Consider the following 22218-nt stretch of genomic DNA (forward strand, 5'->3'; position numbering starts at 1 on the left):
TGGTTCACACCCTACCGCCAAGGATGGTATTGCTTGGGTAGGTGTTCTAAGATAAGGAATCTGCAACTAGAAGTCTCTCTCAGATGAACAAGTTACTTACCTTTGGTAACGATTTATCTGGTAGAGACATATTCCAATTGCAGATACCTTACCAACCCGCCCATTCTCCCCGCACTGTGAACTGATTTTTAGGGTCCTAGTTCTGACACTCCAATTTCATTGTTCTTCATAGCTATGCGCTACTGGTGTGGAAAGTCGTGAAAAGAAACTGATGTCAGTGTGCTGAGATTGCACCTATATACGTCGGTGATGTCATCACGGTGACCATGATGCCAATGACAGACGCGGAGCCGACTGATGCCACCTGACGGCGCGGAATGATACTGTTCAAAGAAAAATCTACACATCCCCTCTGATGCTTGGGGAAATTCTAAGGTAAGGAATCTGCAACTAGAACTTGTCTCTAGCAGATAAATTGTTACCAAAGGGAACTAACTTGTTTGTTTGGGTTCTACGTTGATCATACCAAAGAGTTTTGAGTGGATGATCAACTCTTTGTTTATGTGGGTGTTAAGAAAGGTCAGGCAGAGCAAAAGAGAACCATCTCTAACTCAAAATGTGCTATGCACCGGGTAAGAAGCAACCTCCTGAGTGTTTGCATGCTCATTCCATCAGAGATAAAGCTCCAACCACTGCATTAGCATGCGGAGTTCCAGTACTTCACAGTCCGTTCCGTAGGGCTGGGTACTTTGCCTGTTCAGTCCTCCAGATACCCCTTTCAGATGGACAAGTCACTTATCTTCAGTAATGCATAATCTGGGAGAGACAATATCTAGTTGCAGATTCCTTACCAACCCACCCATCCTTTCCACTCTGCAGACTGATTTCTAGAGGCTAGGACTCCCCTTTCAGGGCCCTAGTTTTGAAACCCCAGTAGTACGTTTTTTTGGGGCTCTGCGCCTCTTGCATGGAAAGTTGTAAAAAGAAGCTGACGTCAGCGCGCCGATACTCTGTCATTTCTTTCCTGTGCATGCCCTCGTCTAAGAAACTTAGGCTTTCCACTGCATTTTGCAGCTTAGTTGTACAGGCCCACCCTGTGCTCATCTAGTATGTTATCCTACTGCTTTTTGTCACACACCTGCTCCCCAAGCCAGCCCAGGCACCATCACTCCAAGACATAAGCATTTGAGAGTTGGTGGGTTTAAACATTGGTGTTTGTGATCCCTTTGCGAACACATTGCAGTTCTCCTCAGAGCATCCACTACGATAAGAAAGGCCATGTCGCGTAGGCTCGCATTATTCTAATGAGACTACTGGATTTTGAGCAGCAGAATCGCCTGCGGTGTGGAGACTGTCTTACCCACTACAGGTGACACCTGTCGCCCCAATCCGGGTTTTGCTCCGGCTAACTAGCAGTGCCTATCTCTATCCAAGGGCAGGTATGATTAGGCAGCCGAGCGCATGATATAATTAATTTTTCAGGGAAATTGTGGTCACTCAGGTCTCATCCGTTTCTCTCAGTTACATTAGTCTCACATGCACAATGACAAACAGAGGCAGTATATGTTTCAATAAGGTTTTAATGAAGGAACTGCATTCTAGATAACAAAGCATGTACTGCAATAACCAGGACGATACAGCATGACAAGATTAGAATTGTGACGAGGAGCGTGAAGAATTTAAATAACGCTACCATATTGTCACTAGAGTAAATAGACTAATTCCTACCAAGGCTATAATAGAGCACAGCATGTTAAGCTCTAATTCTGCCCTTCAGATTCCCCTGGGAAGACATCATCCCCCATACCTGAGCAAAGGCCTGACGTCTGCATAAGCAGCTGTAGCAAAGCGTTCAGCAATCCGCATACAGTTGCGGTTCTCTGGCTGGAATCTCCCTCTAACGTGTAAGGGACAAGGAAGTGTTTTTATAATAAAACAGCTGATGTTCTAAAAAAAAATCCCTACACAAGGATGTGTATGTTTCTATGAATGTCAGAGCCAAAACCTTTACATCGTTCACCGGCAACCTATCTTACTGCAGCCTTTAAAGAAGCACAGAGTGAAGAAGAAGGTCTTGTTTGAGAATGTAGTGCTGGCCTAGGCAGAAACCGCTAGATAGAGAGAAATAAAGCAAGACCGCAAAAGTGGCTATTTTAAAAATAATAAATGAAGCTGAATAAAATATATCTAGGTTAAAGTGCACAGTGGCAGGCCTAGTATGATAAAATAACGTGCATGGAGCTATAACTAAAATGGCTACACAACACCCTTCCCTTGTCTGTTGAAGGTGGTTCAAAGCCTCAATATGTATAAAAGCTACTAAAACTCAACCTAAGATATATGTGCAAAAGGTGTCAATAATGACAAGTTAAAAGGAGACATGAGCATACATAAAAGGACAATTTAAAACGTTAACATGTGGTGTAAAAGGGGCCGAATTTCAAGAGTCAGATTCATTTTGGAGGTTGCCAATTGAATCAGGTACAGTGGAGGACAGGAAATCTTCCACTTAGGCAGGTGTTAAAGTTGGAAAAGCATCTTCAAGAAGGACCAAGGAGCAGTTGTGTTCCATAGCCTGAGCCTCAGCCAAGGCAGCAGCGTTCCATGATGTGCCCAGTAATGAGTTCAGCCTACTTGGGTAATAATGGCGAGATGCAGCTTGAGCTGTTATGTTTTTTCAACCCCTTGGTTATATATCTTGTAGAAGCTGAAATTTGGACACCCATCTCAGGATACAAACAACCGTTAGCCAGCTCTTCCTGGTTGACAAAAAGGTTTATTTAGAAACAACAAGTACATGTACATGGAGACTGAGCAGCATAAATCAAGCTTGAACAGTCTGAATAAGGAAGTAATACATGATCTTTTATAATATCAAACCACAAACAGAATTTAGCATTTCATTGGTCCTTCACATTGACGTATGATCAATTCTTCACTGTTGCTAAAGGTGCTACAGTCAATTCTTCATAACACACCATATATAGTAAATTGAAGCACAGACAAGGAAGTTACCTAATATGTCCTACGTGTCTAATATCGCGTGATACATCTTATGACGGAACTGAGAACAGCACGTACAGTAATGGTATCTTCAAGAAGGAAGCCTGCTTCAGCTAGCATGCAATGACAATATTTCATGGTGGCTGTTCTAATGGCAAGCCTTGCAATATAGTGTGTTTCAGGCAATATCAGAAACATATCAGTAAGCATAGTTTGTGTTAGTTGTACATTGTCCCACAGAGATAGGCCCAATTGTCACTGTGTATCACAGGGCCCATTAGGCCCAAGTTGGTGAAGAACCAAAATGCGATTCCACAATCTGACCCTGATACGTTTTCTAATCTAGAGGCAAAATCTTCTAAATTTGTGATAAAAAAATTACCAAAGCCCAGTCCGAATTAAGAGAAGTCTCTTCTATAGTGCCCTGGACTTATTCAAATCTTTAAAAAACCAGCTATGCAGATGGTTGGAGACCATTTTTGGATCTAATTCTGTCCCTGTACAGGACAATAGCATGTTCCTCACGATAAAGATGATGAAGCAGACAATTTGCTCCCCTCTCTGTAGTGATACTGTCCTGTACTTTGACTTGCACAATGCTAATGGCCTTGACACCTCTCCTGAGTCTAAGCTGGACTTTGTTTGATATCCCTTCCATAGAGAGCTCTTTCGCTTTAGCAGAGCTGTAGATGTGCTTAAGTTGCAGTTCATGTGGAGACTATGGCAGATTTGTTCACCGAAATGTTGCAGCCATGTCCTTCAACCTTCTGAAATATTGCTGCTTTTCCATGACCTGGCAGAGACCTTGATGATGGTGACCTGGTCCAAACCTTGATAGCAAAAGGTAATGGTAGGAATTCCTGCAAATAGTTTAAACCCATCATTTTGTTATCCATGTGGTACTCTACACAGGTCCACCTTGTGCAAATCAGTACACACAGCTCAAACAAACAGTGCATACCAACCTTCCAGACGAGGGCCCCTCCAGAAAGGAACAAACGCAAACCTAGGGTTTTTTTTGGTTTATTTTTGTGAACCTTGTCATTGAGGTATGGCTTGGACCTCCTGTGGCACAGCGAGGAAGGTACACGTTTGGGCATACCTTTGCCCACTTCGGATGCTACATCAGACACAAAAAGTGATGGGATCACTGTTTGCAAATAGAATACATCATTAATAATAATCGCTATGGGTAGCAATCGAACCCATCAATATTTGCACTCTGTTTTACTCTTGGCCAAGACCTGCCTAATGCAAATCAGTACTAATCTACAGGGAGTGCAGAATTATTAGGCAAATGAGTATTTTGACCACATCATCCTCTTTATGCATGTTGTCTTACTCCAAGCTGTATAGGCTCGAAAGCCTACTACCAATTAAGCATATTAGGTGATGTGCATCTCTGTAATGAGAAGGGGTGTGGTCTAATGACATCAACACCCTATATCAGGTGTGCATAATTATTAGGCAACTTCCTTTCCTTTGGCAAAATGGGTCAAAAGAAGGACTTGACAGGCTCAGAAAAGTCAAAAATAGTGAGATATCTTGCAGAGGGATGCAGCACTCTTAAAATTGCAAAGCTTCTGAAGCGTGATCATCGAACAATCAAGTGTTTCATTCAAAATAGTCAACAGGGTCGCAAGAAGCGTGTGGAAAAACCAAGGCGCAAAATAACTGCCCATGAACTGAGAAAAGTCAAGCGTGCAGCTGCCACGATGCCACTTGCCACCAGTTTGGCCATATTTCAGAGCTGCAACATCACTGGAGTGCCCAAAAGCACAAGGTGTGCAATACTCAGAGACATGGCCAAGGTAAGAAAGGCTGAAAGACGACCACCACTGAACAAGACACACAAGCTGAAACGTCAAGACTGGGCCAAGAAATATCTCAAGACTGATTTTTCTAAGGTTTTATGGACTGATGAAATGAGAGTGAGTCTTGATGGGCCAGATGGATGGGCCCGTGGCTGGATTGGTAAAGGGCAGAGAGCTCCAGTCCGACTCAGACGCCAGCAAGGTGGAGGTGGAGTACTGGTTTGGGCTGGTATCATCAAAGATGAGCTTGTGGGGCCTTTTCGGGTTGAGGATGGAGTCAAGCTCAACTCCCAGTCCTACTGCCAGTTCCTGGAAGACACCTTCTTCAAGCAGTGGTACAGGAAGAAGTCTGCATCCTTCAAGAAAAACATGATTTTCATGCAGGACAATGCTCCATCACACGCGTCCAAGTACTCCACAGCGTGGCTGGCAAGAAAGGGTATAAAAGAAGGAAATCTAATGACAAGGCCTCCTTGTTCACCTGATCTGAACCCCATTGAGAACCTGTGGTCCATCATCAAATGTGAGATTTACAAGGAGGGAAAACAGTACACCTCTCTGAACAGTGTCTGGGAGGCTGTGGTTGCTGCTGCACGCAATGTTGATGGTGAACAGATCAAAACACTGACAGAATCCATGGATGGCAGGCTTTTGAGTGTCCTTGCAAAGAAAGGTGGCTATATTGGTCACTGATTTGTTTTTGTATTGTTTTTGAATGTCAGAAATGTATATTTGTGAATGTTGAGATGTTATATTGGTTTCACTGGTAATAATAAATAATTGAAATGGGTATATATTTTTTTTTTGTTAAGTTGCCTAATAATTATGCACAGTAATAGTCACCTGCACACACAGATATCCCCCTAACATAGCTAAAACTAAAAACAAACTAAAAACTACTTCCAAAAATATTCAGCTTTGATATTAATGAGTTTTTTGGGTTCATTGAGAACATGGTTGTTGTTCAATAATAAAATTAATCCTCAAAAATACAACTTGCCTAATAATTCTGCACTCCCTGTATTTGTTGTCTTTGGCCTGGCAAGGTTTTGGTGTGGGCACTGTTAAAGGTTACTTGTCAGCCCTTCTTCCTTGACAGGTTGGTACTTCTTACTCCAACATCCTTTCTTCCCGTTGCCAGATACCTCTGAAAAGGAGGTGAGGCTTCAATGGTTGAACTCCAAGAGAGCTCTTACCTTATGTATCGATCAGACTAAAGTGCACCTGGTGGATGAACATTTTTCCATTAGATTCTCCGATGCAAAGAAGAAAAGGGCAGTTAAAAAAATTAAACCCTTCCAGAAATGGATCACCCTCTGTATCAAGATATGCTATGCATTCATCAAGAAGGATCCTCCTGAGAGCTCTTGGGCTAGTTCCACCAAAGCTGTGACTACGGCTTTTAGGTAAGGGGGTGCTGCCTGGCTGCTATTTGAATGTCTATCTCCACTGTTTCCAGGCACTATGGTATTGGCACCTAGGTTTGCAGGGAGGGCCATTTTGGTTTCAGTCCTGCATGGCTTCCTGGTGTAAAGTAGACTCCTCAGGCCTACTACCTTTGAGGAGATACTGCTTTGACATCTATTGTAAAGGTGGGGAATCTGCAGTTAGACCTATCCATCCAGAGAACAAATTAATTGCTTTTGCTACCTCTTTCAGGTGGATGCTGTGAAATCCTCTACAACTTTCTGTCCTATTTTCTGTTGAATGAAATGCAGCTAGGTTATTGGATTCCATTTTAAATCAAGCACATTGTACTGCTACCGAAAGAGCTAATTGCATGTTACCTTTCCTTCTTTTCTGGATTTTCTTCTCTTCCATGTGTGTGTTCGTGGATTGCTTGTTGTTTATTTAGTTATTGCTCCCGTGCCCATGTGTATTTAAGACCATTCCAAGCAAATCATTGTGTGAACAAAGATTTACTTGTCATGGAACATGTTTCTTAGAATGTTTTTGCTGTAATATTTTGAGCATTTTCTTCTTTAAATCTCTTTAAGGTTAATAAAGGTCTCTTTGAATGATTTATGTTTTGGGTCTCCCATGTACCTAAGATTTTTTGTTATGCCTCTGTTTCAAGCCACGCACATCTATATGAAGCAAAAACATAGGAAGTTCTTGTATGATAAGTCGTCTCAGTAAGGGTCCCCAAATAAGTTGTCATTAAGACTTATTTGACTCTCTCTTCTAGAGTTTTGTGATATGGCAGTGTTGAAGTAAGAAAATATTTTTTCTGCTGTAAATGGATGTCTTCTAAATTACTTTTTTGCTTACATGCTGCCATGCCTTTCTCTTTTATAACTGCCTTCTCTACCCTGTACAGCATTTCTTATCTGTTTGAAATGTTCCCCAAAATAAATGAAAAATGATACTGTTATGAGTTTCATCAGTGGTGCTATTTGTCTAAAAGCTTTTAAAATATGTGCATTTTTACAAATGTTTTTTTGTAGTCTAAGCACTAATAGCAATGTAGTACAATATAGTGCACAGCTCATGCAAAATTGAGGTTTTTGGTTTAGTAATGTTAAAAGGCTTAATATATGACAAACAGTGGTAGGTTTTCTATAAGCTATGACTGCAGTAACTGAATAAAAGTCAATGGAGACTGAACCAGCATTAATTCAGATATCACTCATACTGTCTTTTGCAGGTAATTTGGGTCCACAACTTCTACTTTTTAAAGAAAATGTGGAATTACAAAAATAACATTTTTGTATTAATCTGTCACATGCAGTAGGCTGTTCTTGTAGTAGTTTTTAGGTTCATGAAATCCTAAAGTGAGCCTTTCATTTGTTGCCGCAGTTGTTGTGGCAGTTTTTGTGCTGCTTAATTTTGCCAGTTTTGCCACATTATCCTATTAAGTTCTCTTGTACCTTCCGTCACCAAACATAACGTTGAATAGGGACAAAATACTCACGCTCAGTGGCTGTCTTGGAACTGTATAATGTTGCCTCTGACTAGACTTATGTTGTCTGCTACGAGAGTTGTTAAATAAAAATCATATTTTAACTTGCAAAACTTGTTTTGACAGCTCATTCACGACAGTGTGATTGACACTTCAATAGTATTTCCGCATCGTTTAGGCTTGCCACATAAAAGAGCACTTAGAAATTTGATGGCAGATTATCTGAGACGCATAATTCAAGATGATGGTAAGTCACTGTATTAAACGTATGCAGGTGCAAAAACAAATCTCAGTGATCACGAGCCTCTAAAAACTATCAGCTGGTGTTGACCTCACCCATTTGATAAAGCATGTATAACACTAAAGAAGAAAAATGTTTAATACGTATTTTATAAGCATAATCCGTAAATTAGTGAGTACAAACCTATTGACAGTTTAAACAAAAGATAATTCTGTTAATTAGTTACGTAAGAAAATGCCTTCACTAAAAACACACAGATTTTTTTAGAGTTGTGTAGTAGGGGGAATTCAGTGGTGCTCCTGTATTCACCCTTAGAATTGAATTACCGGGATTTGCTTGAATAAGTCTCCTATTCTGGAGCAATTGTTTTGGAGGGTAGGTTCACCTTCAGAGTGGAGTGAACTGAATAACTTGTACCATGACAGCCAATTTGGCTTTTGCCTAGCAAGAGTTACTGACAGCTGGTTGAAAACACTGGCTAACATTGAAGAAAAAATCCTCTAGGCATGTGCAACACAGCTAACTTTTCAGCTGCTTGCAAAACTGTTGTGTTCTGATAATGTAATAGAGACTTCTAGCTGCAGATTCCTTACCTTTGAATTCTCCCCAGGCGTCAGACTGGATCTGGAAGATTTTTGTGAGCAGTAACCCTGCATGGCCAGTAGGTGACATTGATTAGCTCTGCTTCAGTCGTAGGTGTCGTCCACGCTGGTTATATCATTGTGGGTTCTATATAGGCACCAGCCAGTCCCACTCACGTCAGTTCTTTTCTTTCTGCAACAGCAAAGCACTGATCCAGGGAGAGCTTCTTCTTAGTCAATTTTTGACTGTTTTTTTTTCGACTTTTTGTCAAGTGTTTTTTGAGTTTTACACCTGGTGCGTCAAGGATGTCTCCTTGAAAGATAAGATTCAAGCCCTCTGAGTCCTGTCATTGGGCGATGTCTGTGACGGATCCACACTTCATGTGTCTTTGGTGTCTGGAGGCGATCACGACCTGAAGTTGTGCTCAGGGTGCCGGGCCATGCATTGAAAGACTGAGGGTGCAGTCCCTGAAGCTAATGGTAGCCAGGCGCTCTACTCTGTGTAAGTTGAAATCCCAGTCGAGAGGAAGGTCCTGGGACCGGTCCGGAAGTCATTGTCGTCCCACTCCACGTCCTCAGGAAGATCGGGTAACTTGAGGCACAAACAAAATCGCTCTTCGACTTATCCTCATCAGTCGGCCGAGATGAGGGAACATCAACACAAGGCCTCTGTAAGAAAGCACCCTTTTAGAAATGGTTAGCCCCCCTTTTTGCCTAGCTTCAGATGTTGCCAAACTCTTGAGTTACCACTGTAAGTTCCTAGTAAATGGTACCCCTGGTACCTACGGCCTCGCGTACTAAGGTCTCTGAGGATTGCAGCACCAACTGTGCCACCCTCAGGGACCCCTCACCAAACTCACACAAGTACTGCCATTGTAGACTGCATTTGTTGGTGCAGGCTAAATTGAAAACATGACCTGGCACACACCCTTGGGTGCCAGGCCCCCTATCACTGCATGTGCCTGGTGTAAGTCACCCCTAAGGCTGGGTGTATCCAGGCACATGAGAGGGCATATATGCATGAACAGATATGCCGCTGCCATGTCAGTTGTTTCCGAGAGCACAGGGAAGCCATTTTAAGTGCATGTAATGGGCAAGTGTCCCAGCTACATGATGGCTTCTCTGAATCCTGGGATGTTTGGTATCAAGCATCTCAGAATATTAAACCCTCACTGACCCCAGTGATGGATTTATTAAAAATGCACACAGAGGGCACCTTTAGAGGTACCCCCTGAAAACCTACCAGCAACTAGTGTGCTGACTGCCTGGTCTTGACCAGTTCTGCCACCACAGACCAGTTTCTGCCCCCCCCCCCCAAGGTGAGAACCTTCACTCTCACCGGCCTGAGACAAATGCCTGCCCTGGGCAGAGGTGGGACGTCCACTCCCAGACAGGATGGACATTCCAGGACGGGGAGCTTCAAAGGCCTTGGTGCTTTTGTAATGCGACACAGGTCTCTTCAGATGGTAAACATGACCAACCCCCTGTCCGGACCCCGCTTTTGGTGGTAGCACAGATGGGAAAATTAGTTAACTTAGGAGTGCTGACTTCATGCCAGCCCCACCCCTAGGGTGGACGACCTGAAGTAGACACTACTTTCAAATTACTCCATCTTGTTTGGAAGGAATTATGCCACTAGGGTTTGGGTTATGCCCACTTCCTAGTGGAAGTGGTCATAAGAAGGGTGTAGTCACCCTAAAGGTGGTTATACCATTGCCTACTGCCTGGCACACCCTGTAACGCCCCTAAATTGAGTATTTAAGTTGCACACCTGAACCCCAGAGCTGAGATTCTCGACAAACTAAGAAGACCCAGACAAAGAAGAATTGCATCTGCAGAAGAGTAAAAGAAGCAACAGCTGACCCAGAACCGCCCTTCCCCTCTAGCCCCCCCACTCCCCTGGTCTGTCTGCTGACCTCAAAGGATGCTGCACAAGAAGCCAGCTTGTCTAACCATCAATAAAGTTTCCCGTGGGCAGCAGACTGTCCCCGCAACAAGAAACTCCAAAGAAAAGACTGCAGCTGCTGGTGCCCTGGAAAGCCAACACCAGAAGTGGCCACTGGGCCTGACGTCCACAACCTGAAGTGAAGCTAACCGACTGTGCCAACGCAGCTCCCCAACTGCCCAGAGACCAAATCCAATGTGGTCTCACTCATCTTGGACTCTCCCAAGACGCCTGCAGCCCCTGCACACAGGCCCCCTCTCCCACAGGCCTGGGGAGAGAGAAAATCCAACATCTCAAGCAACCACTGCATCCCTGACCCCAGCTGAGGTGGGTCACTGGTGCCAACGATATCCCCCAGCTCCTAAGAGCAAAAGTCCACCCCTGCTGGAGTCCCTCACAATGCCTGCATGGTCAGCACACACAACCGCCTGACTGCGAGTGCTCTCGGATGTAAAAACCTAAAGTCTAAAGACACCCCGGCATCTGTCGCCCCTGGGCACAAGAGAAGGACCAAAAGTGCACCTATGTCCCTGAGCACCCCAAGTCTACTACCTACCTATTTGTTGTCCCTGACTGGCTTCCTAGCCAGAACCTGGAACCTTTTGTCATGGGGTCAAACTCCCACAGGAAACCATTGGGCACCCGATGCCTTACTGCATCTCTGCACCCGCCTGGTGTGACCTGTTGGTGTGGTTCTGATCAGTGTCCAGCACTTACCTTATTACCATGAGATTGGCTTTATAAGTCGTTGTTAACCCTGTGCTTGCTGAACCTTGTTTTTCCTCAATAGGATAACATTGAGAGAGCTCTAATAATTGCACAAAGTCTCAATTTTTGAAACTGCAAAGTATTTATGCTTAAATGTCTACTTACCTGATTACGACAAAGTTCTTGAGTTTGAAACATAAATAAAAATTATTATTTTTCTAGATAAGCCTCAGATTTATTCTTTGTGTGTGTGTCTCAGTGATTTCCTCTGTGAGTACAACAGATTCTTAGCACTACCATTTGATAAGCCTAACTGCTCCCCTACACTATCACGAATAAAGCATTAGTCCTATCAGCTTTTGCCTCTGCAAAACCAATTGGAGATCTACTGGACGTTCGGCACAGTGTACTTCATTTTAGTGTACTGTAGAGAGCCAGCTTCCTACAGCCTCGTTCTGTGCACCTGGGCTGACTCCACACCTCCCTCAGTTTCCTGGAGCTGAGACCCCTTCTCAACCTAAAGAGTTCTGTGAGGCCGTGCCCTTAATTTTTGGGCAGCCTTACTGTGCTGGAGTGCCGTCAGGCCCTGGAGAGTCGGAGGCGGCCCCCATTGAGTTCCGATGCAGCATCTTTGGCACTGGTCTGGCTTCCTCGACCTTATAATCCATGGAACTGGATGGGTGTCGTATTCCGCCACTCTGGTGCTGGCAGGAGCTTTGCCTCCTTGTTCAGAACCTTACTCCCTTTTGTATGGGCTAGAGTTCGGGGTGAATAGGAGGGATGGCTGGACCCTTTAGAATACCACCCCCGTGAAGAAATTGACTGGTGTAAAGACTTGGGTGAAGCCACTGTACTGGATACTTCTCTCGTAGGGGATTTCCATGATAGTCATAAGCACTGAATAGTTCCGCACGCCTGCGGGGACCCCAGAGCACTGTTCTGAAGTGTGTTCTTAAGTGTCGATGTTTGCCTTTCTTGAGGAAGGCCTGCAAAGTCACTTAAGAATGTCAATGTGCAGCCTAGAGGAAAGGCTACAAAGGCCAAATTGTTCATTCTTTTGGTTGAAAAAAGGATACTGTAGTATAGATATACATTTAAAAACATGTTTATTCTAGAGATGAAGTAAAAAACATCTTTCACAAACCTTTTTACAACTTTAAAATAAGGATGAAACAATGCAGGGCAGTGTAGCCCATAGGCTGCCATTATACAGAATGTAAATAGAGCTGTGCCTTTAAGAAGAAAAAGTCTTCCTGTATCCCATCATGCATAGCAAAAGGCAGTTGCCTTAGTTCTTTTTGTAGGCTTGTAATATGAAATCTGAATATATCTTTTATTATTAATATTATTATTATAGTTATTATCATGTCAACTCCACCGGGGAGGAGGGAGGGTTGCTTATGACTATCATGGAAATACCCCTACGAGAGAACTGGAGTTACAGGTAAGAAACTATTCCTTCTCTCGTAGGGGATTTCCATGTATAGTCATAAGCACTGAATAGATTAGCAAGCCCATCCCAATAACTGCGGTGGAGTAGACAGAACAATAAAGAAATAATAAATCACGCAAAGAGATTCTTAAGAGAGGCTTGTCCAACCTGAGCATCTGTCCTAGCATCCGAATCAAGACAGTAATGCTTAGTAAAGGTGTGGACAGATCTCCATGTAGCCGCTTTGCAGATTTCTGCTAACGGAATGTTTCGCATCAAAGCAGCATTTGCTGCTTTGCCCCTAGTGGAATGGGCCTTAGGCCTGCCATCGAGAAGGGAGCTTCTTATGCTGTGGTAATGAGGAGGGCAGCCGAGGTACTGGACCTTCAACTGCCCTTGTGGCAGTCATGACTAATCTCTTGAGATGCTGCAGCCAGGAGCCTCCTCCTCAGAATCACTGCTGCCTTTCAGTGATGCCCTCACTGATGTCCTGTTGGGTACCTAATCCAACAACGATTGCCCCCACCTGCGGATCCAAGTTTCTCCAGTATTGAATCTTTCATAGATTCACATGCTTGAATCTTCCCCGCGTCATGGTAAGGGTCCACGGTTTTCAAAATCAGCAGTATAATGTAAATACATTAACAGCATAGGAAAAGCAATGGAGAGTGTTAACTAATTCACATTGTTATAATAGACCCAAATTCCAGCCAGTCAGAGGCTAGACCCTGGACCACGGGAAGAACTTTTCTTTGAGCAGTCCCTCTGCACGCCGTCAGGTGGTGCCGGTCGACTCTGTGGGCGTCGTAGGCGTCATGCTTGCCGTGATGACGTCGTGGTCGTATATATGCGCCATCCCGGTGCACTGAAGTCAGTTCTTTTCTTTCTGCGCCAGCCTACGCGCAGATCCAGAGAAGAGCTACCTCAGTCATTTTTTGACTACGTCGACATTTTTGTTGTATTTTTGATGAGTTTGTGGATGCGTCGAGGTATGTCCCGCAAGACTGGATTCAAGCCCTGCGACTCCTGTCACCGAACTATGTCGGTGACGGACCCGAACCTCGTGTGCTTATGGTGTTTGGAGCCCGATCACAACCCAAAGTCGTGCTCCGAGTGTCGGTCCATGAACATGAAGGCTTTGAGGGAGCGGTCCCTAAAGCTCATGGCGCCCTGACTCTCGACTCCACGGCACTCACTGTCGAGTTCGAGAGGAAGTTCTTGAGATCGGCTGTGGAGTCACCACCACTCTTCGTCCTCCAGGTCATCGGGACATTCGGGTCACAAAAAAAGTCGTAGAAGAAAGAGAAGCATTCTTCGACTTCCCCCTTTTGACCGGATGATACGACGCAGGAAGAGCATCGACGCACTAGGCCTCCGTCAACGGCGCCTTCTTCTGGGTCGGCTCCACACTTCCTCGACTTCCCCCTTCCCCCCCAACTTAAAGAATTTTATGAGGCAAAGTGCCTCATTTTTGGGCAGTCAGACCCGCCTTCGGGCACAGGTGAGACGCTTGGGGTCCCTTCGGTTTCAAAGCTGTCGGCTGCAGAGGGCCCCTCCGGATCCAATCGCGGATCCGTCCTGACGTCAGTTGGGCCCACAATTGACGTCGATCCCATACTCCTATCCGATGAGCTGGAACAACGTAGATCGTCGCCGATTCCATTCTCTGTGGGCTCTCCTGGGCCCAGGGTTGATCCAGACCCTTATTCTTGTGGGTATGGATAACGGGGAGAGTATGGAGGGGTCGCTGGACCCTTTAGAATACCAGTTTGACCCACAAATGGACTGTGTGCAGGATTTGGGTGATGCCAGTGGACTAGACACCTCCCCTGACACTGGTATATGCTCTCCTCCTACCGTGGCTACGGAGGAGGGTGCTTCTTACATTATGGTGGTGAGAAGGGCGGCTGAGATCCTGGACCTCGAGCTTCCTTCTGTGGGGGTTAGGCCTAACATCCTAACAGACGTGCTTCAACTGGGGTCTTCCTCTTCCGAGCCCCTTTTACCCTTCAGTGAAGCATTGACAGACGTCCTTGTGGGTACTTGGTCCAGACCCAGCACAGGGGCTCCTGCGAAAAGGACGATTGCCCACCACCATCGGCCTGCGCCGTCAGACCTGAAATTCCTGACCCAACACCCCCCCCCCCCGCCTGAGAGCCTTGTCATCCAGGTTTCTTCATCTGGCACATTGCCTGCTGCACCCCCGGATAGGGAATCAAAAAGACTGAATAATTTGGGCAAGAAGTTGTTTTCTTCCAACAGTCTAGCGCTGCGATCCGTGAAACACCACATGCCCTTTGGGCTGCTATTCCCATACTCTGGGATACGGTCGCGCAAGTGCTGCCTGCAGTTCCGAGGAGGCCCGGACTGTCCTGTCCCAAGCCGTAACAGATGGGAGGAATGCAGCTCAGTTTCATTGTGGACTGGATACGACCAACTGTCTGGGCAGATCAGTTGCATCGACAGTGGCATTGAGACGCCACGCCTGGCTGAGAACGTCTGGCTTTTCAGGGGATGTCCAGCAATCCGTGATGGACATGCCCTTTGATGGCACACGTCTCTTCGTAGACCAGGCGGACTCGATGCTCGAGCGCTTTAAGGATTCCTGAGCCGCGGCCCGGTCCCTTGGCCTCACGCCCGCATATATACCCTAGCAGTCCGCCTTTCGCCCCTTTCGTGGCTACGGAAGGGGCACTTAACTGCGTCCTTCTCCATCTGGCCACAGACCCGTGAATGCTGTACAGCCCCTGCATGGACTCGGGAATCCCACGTTCCCGGGGATCAGGGAGCCAGCGGGTCGCCCAGTCCACCCCCATCCCCTCCTCAGCCTCCAAGCCTTCCTAGTCCGCAGGTGCATCCGGAGCCAGTAGGTGGCAGGATATGCCATCACCTGCCCCAATGGCAAGCCATTACCTCGGAACAGGTGGGTACTCCAAATTATCCAAAGGGGCTACTCCCTCCCCTTCGAGACATCCCCTCCAGCCATGCCACCTTCATACAGTCAGATATCGGAGGATCATATGACGCTTCTCCGCAAGGAGGTCCAAGCCCTTTTGGCCAAAGGTGCTATAGAGAGGGTTCCGTTTCTAGAAGTAGGTCGTGGTTGCTATTCCTGCTACTTTCTGGTTCCAAAAAAGGTCAAAGGTCTTCGACCTATATTAGATCTTTGGTCCCTCAATCTCTTCCTAAAAAAGATCAGAATGTTGACGTTTGCTCTGGTCCTATCTGCCCTGGATCCCGGAGACTGGATGGTAGCATAGGACTTGCAAGACACATACTTCCACTTTCCTGTCTTGCCGGCCCACAGACGTTACCTACGATTCGTGGTAGGTCACAGACACTTTCAGTTTACCAGTGCCCCTCGGGTGTTCACGTAAGTGATGGGAGTGGTGGCACCTCATCTGCGCAGATTAGGGGTCCCAGTCTTCCCCTACCTTGATGATTGGCTGTTGAAGGCAAAATCGCCCCAGACAATCTCCTCCCACATCCAGACTACAGCGAACCTCTTGCATTCACTGGGGTTCACTATCAACGTGCCAAAGCCACACCTGACTCCTTCTCAGATGCTCCCTTTTATCAGAGCTGTTCTGGATACAGTGCAGTTTCGGGCATATCCTCCCGAAAAGCGAGTCCAGGATATTTGGGCTATGATACCGATGTTTCAGCCTGTGTCCTGGATTTCGGTGAGAATGACTCTGAGGCTGCTGGGCCTCATGGCCTCCTGCATCCTGCTGGTTCAAAATGCCAGATGGCATATGTGGGCTCTGCAGTGGGACCTGAAGTTCCAGTAGGCGCAGCATCAGGGGAATCTCTCCGACAAGGTCCAGATCTTGAAAGGGACTGCAGTGATGGTTAATGAATCGGGATTGGGTCAAGGGCAGATCCCTCTCCTTTTCCCAACCAAATCTTACAGTCGTGACAAATGCGTCACTTCTGGGATAGGGTGGCCACATGGGAGAGGCAGAGATCAGAGGTATCTGGTCTCTAGCGGAAACCGGACTCTGTATCAATCATCTGGAGCTGCAAGCGATTTGACTAGCATTGAAAGCTTTTCTTCCCTCCCTCAAGGGGCAAGCAGTGTAGGTGTTCACAGACAACACCACCGCCATGTGGTATTGCAACAAACAAAGCGGAGTGGGGTCATCGACTCTGTCTCTGGACTTGACTGGAACATGAGGGCATTTCCCTGGTAGTTCAACACCTGGCAGGCTCCTTGAATGCCAGAGCAGACTAACTCGGCCGACAATGCATGGTTGACCACGAATGGCATCTCTATCCGGAGATGGCGCAAGGTCTCTTCCTGCAGTAGTGAGAACTGTAGTAATCACTGCAGTCTTATTTTGATGTAGGTTCTTTATTTAAGCAGCCCCAGACAACATTGTACAGGCAGAGGATCCTTCACCACCAGCTTCCTCCACTCCAACCGCCACCCATAGAATTCCCCACACCAAAGGTTCTAATGTCACATCATAGCACAAGACTGTGCTAATCTTTCAATATACATAAGTGTAAAGAATTACATACATTACCTACGTTACAACACATCTTCCCTTTTTATATTTAAAAAAAAATAATAGTAGAACTTCCATACACGTATATCTTAACACATAAATACACTACAAGCAAGTTACACATTTTCTTTTTAAATTCATACAGGTTGATAAAAACAGAAATGTAAAAAAATAATCTAACAGAAACAAACATAATATTTTTCCATTAAACTGTATTAACACATACAAAGTCATCAAACCTCTTTGGTTTGGAAATTATCTCCTACCAAACCTTCCGGTGCTGATTTGACGGTCATTGTTTGTACTGTTTTGTAAGTTTTGTGTACCTGTCGCTTCACTTTCACGCAGCGGATGCTGAATACTATCATGAATTGGTGTTTCAAGTGCACGCGTTTTACTGTCACTCCTCATTAATCTACTGTATAAATTTACCTCTTCACTACTCGCCTTTTCATCTGTTTCCAACCAATCATAACTCTTGACATTCTCTGTTTCAGCTTGTTTAACATTCCTACACTTGGAAACCCTGCCCAAATGCCAGACTTTCCCATCACTTAATTTAACTGAGTTATGGAATACTTCATATACTTTCAGAGGCTCTGAATATCTGCTTTCTCCTTTTCGAACTTTTCTCTCTCTTCTCACTTTAACCCAATCTCCACATTTTACTTTGGATTCTCTTGTTCCGATTTTCTTGTCATACCACTCCTTATATGCTTGTTGGGCCTTGTCGATTTTCAATCTTACTTGATCAGGTGACCATTCGACTCGCTTACCAGACGATAGCCAACCAAGATCCTTGCTGATAGGTTCACGACCTCTCATCAAGGAAAATGGACTTTCCTCAGTGACGCTACTGGGAGTAATTCTGTAAGCCCAAATTAACTTACATAGCTCACTTTCCCAATTCAAACCATTACTCTTGGCCAACTGGATACTCCCTTTGATGACCCTGTTGAATCGTTCCACTAAACCGTTTCCTTCTGGATGGTATAATGAGGTAGTGATGTGGATTACACCATTTCTTTTAAAAAGATGTTTGAATTTCTCAGCCACAAATTGTGGACCATTGTCAGTAATCATAGTTTTAGGTAGACCTTCTCTTGTAAATATTTGGTCTAAAAATGTAATAATTCTTTCACATTCTGCCTTATGAACTATTTAAATCTCTGGCCATTTTGAAAAATGGTCCACTGCAACTAGAATAAATTTGTATTCACCATTATTGCATTCCACCGGTCTCCACCACATCCAAACCTATCTTTTCCCAGGGCATATTGGGACAAGCAATGGGTAATAAAGGTGGTTTAAATGTTTTCTGACACTTTTTTTTTTTCAATTTGCTTATCAAGACCAGGCCACCAATACCTGCTTTTGACTCTTTGTTTAGTTTTGGATATTCCAAGATGTCCTTCATGACAAATCTAGGATCTTTCTTTCTCCTAAGAGAAACTGGAGGTACAGCTCTTCCACCTCTGTACATCATATTGTTTTCTAAATAAAGTTCATTTCTCACCTCCCAGAAAACTTTTCCATCTGCCCCAAGATTTTTTTTTTCAGGCCAACCTCCATTTATGTAACCAGCTATTCTTTTTAAACTGTCATCCTTAATCCATCCTTCCTTCCATTCCATAATATCAATACCTTCCATCCCCTCATCAAATAATCCAGCCACACAACTCTCCTCACCCATTAGTTCATCTACATTTTTAATTGGTAATGACATTCTACTTAGAAAATCAGCTACTTTGTTCTTGACTCCAGGCCAATACTGTACATCATAAGTAAAATCCAACAATTTTACAGACATCCTGCTCAATCTCGGAGATGCATTTTGTAATCCAGCAGTCGTCCAAACCTTTGTTAAAGGTTTATGATCAGACCTCAACAAGAGATGCAGTCCCCACACAAATTGACGAAAATGGTTCAGTGCCCACACACAAGCTAATGTTTCTTGCTCTATGACTGAGTATCTCTCTTCAGCTGGGGTCAAAGACCGTGTTGCAAAGGCAACAACCCATTCATTGTTCTCATCATCACACTGTGTTAGTACCGCCCCCAACCCTTTATTACTTGCATCTGTTGTCACAATGGATTTGCATTTGGGATCAAATCCCTTCAGAAATGGTGCTTTACAAATTTCAATTTTTAAATCCTGAAACACCCTTTGACACTCATCTGACCAAATAAATTTGGATTTGTTCTTGAGTAATTGTCGTATATGATACGTTTTTCAGAAAAGTTCCTAATGAACTTGGAATAAAATTCAATTAAACCTAGAAAAGCTCTCACATCCTCTTTCCCAGAAGGACAAGGAGCCTCTTTGATAGCTTCCACTAAAGCTTGCTTCGGTTTAATGCCATTCTTGCTGATGCTATGACCCAAGTAAACCACTTCTTCTTGAGCCAATTTACATTTACTATACTCTATTGTCAAACCTTTCCTCTTAAGGATTTCTAGAACCTGTTTCAACTTATTGTCATGTTCCTCTCTATTTTTACCCATGACTAGGATGTCATCTTGGAAAAACATCACCCCAGAGATTCCACTAAATATATTACTCATAATCCTTTGAAACATGGCTGCAGCTGATGCTAGTCCAAAAGGCACTCGGGTATATTGATAACATCCAAAAGGTGTTATGAACGTTGTGTATTTCTTACTATCCTGGTGTAATGGCACCTGATGGTAAGCAGATTTTAGGTCAATAGTTGAAAACCAACACATATTCTTTGCTGCGGAAAACATTTCATTTATGCGTGGTAATGGATACTGGTCAATTAAGATGTTTTTATTCAGATCCCTAAGGTCCACACATAATCTTACTTTACCATTGGAACGCCTTACAACTACTAATGGAGAAACCCATTCTGCTGACTCAACTTGCTCAATAATGCCACCCTCCCCCAGTTTTTTCAATTCATTATGAACCTCCTCCTTAATAGAGATACGTATGTGTCTAACCTTATGAATACATGGAATTGCTGAAGATTTTAATTCTATTTTGTGCTGAAAATCATTCAACAGCCCCACGTTACCAGAAAATAATTCTGGGTAAGAATCCAATATTTCTTCCTTTCCCTCACAATTTTCTTTAATTGTCAACACTGGATCTGGACTGTTGGGGTTCAAAATTATTCCTAAATCACCCTGGTCCATCCAACCTAAGACTGAGGGTCCCTTTTTAGAGACGTACAATTTGCACTGTGCTTTGCTTTCTTTAAACTGAAATTCTAACTCCCGGAAACCCACAAATTCAATTTTGTCTCCAGTATAGCTCTTGGCAACAACCTCAGATTTGTCAAGATGTGTGCCTAATTTTTCCACCAATTTATCCTTCCATACATCTTCATTCATTATAGTAAAGGGTGAACCTGAATCTGGAATCACCTTAATCATCACCCCTCCTACTGCCAATTCACACCATGGTTTCATCCTTTTAACTTGATCTACACCTAAAATGTCGTAATCTATACAAAACACCTGATGAACATTCGTATTCTCCAAATCATCGGAATTAGTCACTGTCCTCTCTAATGTATTTAACATTCACTTTTGAGTTAACAGATTTCCTCCTGCAAACCTTTGCATAGTGACCTACAACACCACAATGAGAACACTTTTGATTTCTTGCGGGGCATTTTTTGAAAAATGCTAAGTGGTCAGTGCTCCCACACCTATAACACTTCTTTTGTTCCACACTTATGGGTTTGCAATTATAATCCGTTGCTTCTTGAAGCTTTTTTTTAGTTTCACCACCTTTCCAGTATTTTGCATTAGATATTTTGTTAACTTCTTTTATTTCTTGTACTTCATCCATTACCGCTTTGGCACATCTACCTGTAAGTTCTGCTTTCTTTTCTAGAGCAATCACTTCCTTTAGAGGTGCTTCACCGTTGACCCACAGTTTATCCTGAATATTTGGGTTGCTCGCATGCATAATAATTTGATCACGAATAAGTTCTTGTTGGAGTGGGCCAAAACGACATGTTAACGCCAGAGCACGAAGTGCAGCAACGTAGTCATCAACATTCTCAGTTTTTCCTTGTTTCCTCTGGAAAAACTTATACCTATCTACAGCAACACACACAATAGGTGAAAAATGTGCATCAAGATCCTCCAAAGCATGCGTAAATACATTCCCTCCTTCTCTGGGTTTCTTTTCAATCTGATTGTATGTTTTAAGCCCTCCTGGACCTAAGCAATACAGAAGTACCTTTTTTTTTTCCTCCGGTGAGAAATCCTCTTCCTCAAAAGTGTCTATATAATTACAAAAGTACTCTTTCCATTCCTTCCAAGGCATAGTGGGCTCTCCTTTCGCAGGAATAAATGGTTGAGGATTGGATAAGTTCAATGAGTGTAATGCACACGTTTCATTGCTTGTAATGAGATGGCAGAAACAAAGAAAATAACACAAGTGCACAATATATCGGTTACATTTGATAATAAACAGCAATGTGTTAGTAATAGAGATCAACTAACATGTGAACAGTTGATTGTAATAATACAATTGTGTAAAATGCTGTTATTGCATAAAAGCCCAGTAGGTGGCGCAGTTGTATAACATTTTAATGATATTAAACTCTCCAAATTGATTCCACATTCAAAATGTTCGAACATTCGTGTTCGTAATCAGCTGTGATGATCAGCAGAGAATGATTGACTCATCTGTCAACAATATAAGCTGTGCTGATCAGCGAATCTTTGTAATGCTGAAATTTAACTAACAAGCTGTGTGGAACAGCAAATGTACCAGAAATATGTCTGCCACGAGGCGACACTGTGGGTAAATTCACAGTGCAGTTATATCATATGGTAATGAGGAAACACAATCCTCGAGATCCGGCAGTTGAGGACTGGCTGGGAGACGCATAAAGTAGGTAATGGATTTTAAATGTACTCACGTTCGTGCTCAATTAAGCGTATACTTGCCACAGAGGACTGTCGAAGTGCATTCCTTGTATGTTTAGAGGACTCATGTGGGAACGACCGAGTATTTTGTGGCTCACTAATTAACAGTTTCCCTGGTCCTCTTCAATCCTGTACTGTGTCCCATTCACCTGCCAAGCTTGATTACTGTA

At 44.0% G+C, this 22218-nt stretch overlaps 1 protein-coding gene across 2 annotated transcripts in view; it reads left to right on the plus strand.

Moving 5' to 3' along the window:
• The window catches only part of LOC138300865 (RNA exonuclease 1 homolog), a 1124016-nt gene that overhangs the window by 1070739 nt on the left and 31059 nt on the right, over positions 1–22218 (plus strand). Inside the window, exon 15 of one of the 2 annotated variants that reach the window (XM_069240707.1) lies at positions 7846–7966. The exons of the other annotated variant lie outside the window; for it this stretch is intronic. Coding sequence (XP_069096808.1) covers positions 7846–7966 — 121 coding nt within the window. The remainder of the gene's footprint in view (positions 1–7845; positions 7967–22218) is intronic. 2 annotated transcript variants of the gene reach the window in all.

This window comes from Pleurodeles waltl, chromosome 1_2 (genome assembly GCF_031143425.1).
Source record: "Pleurodeles waltl isolate 20211129_DDA chromosome 1_2, aPleWal1.hap1.20221129, whole genome shotgun sequence".
In the NCBI taxonomy this organism is placed as follows: domain Eukaryota; kingdom Metazoa; phylum Chordata; class Amphibia; order Caudata; family Salamandridae; genus Pleurodeles; species Pleurodeles waltl.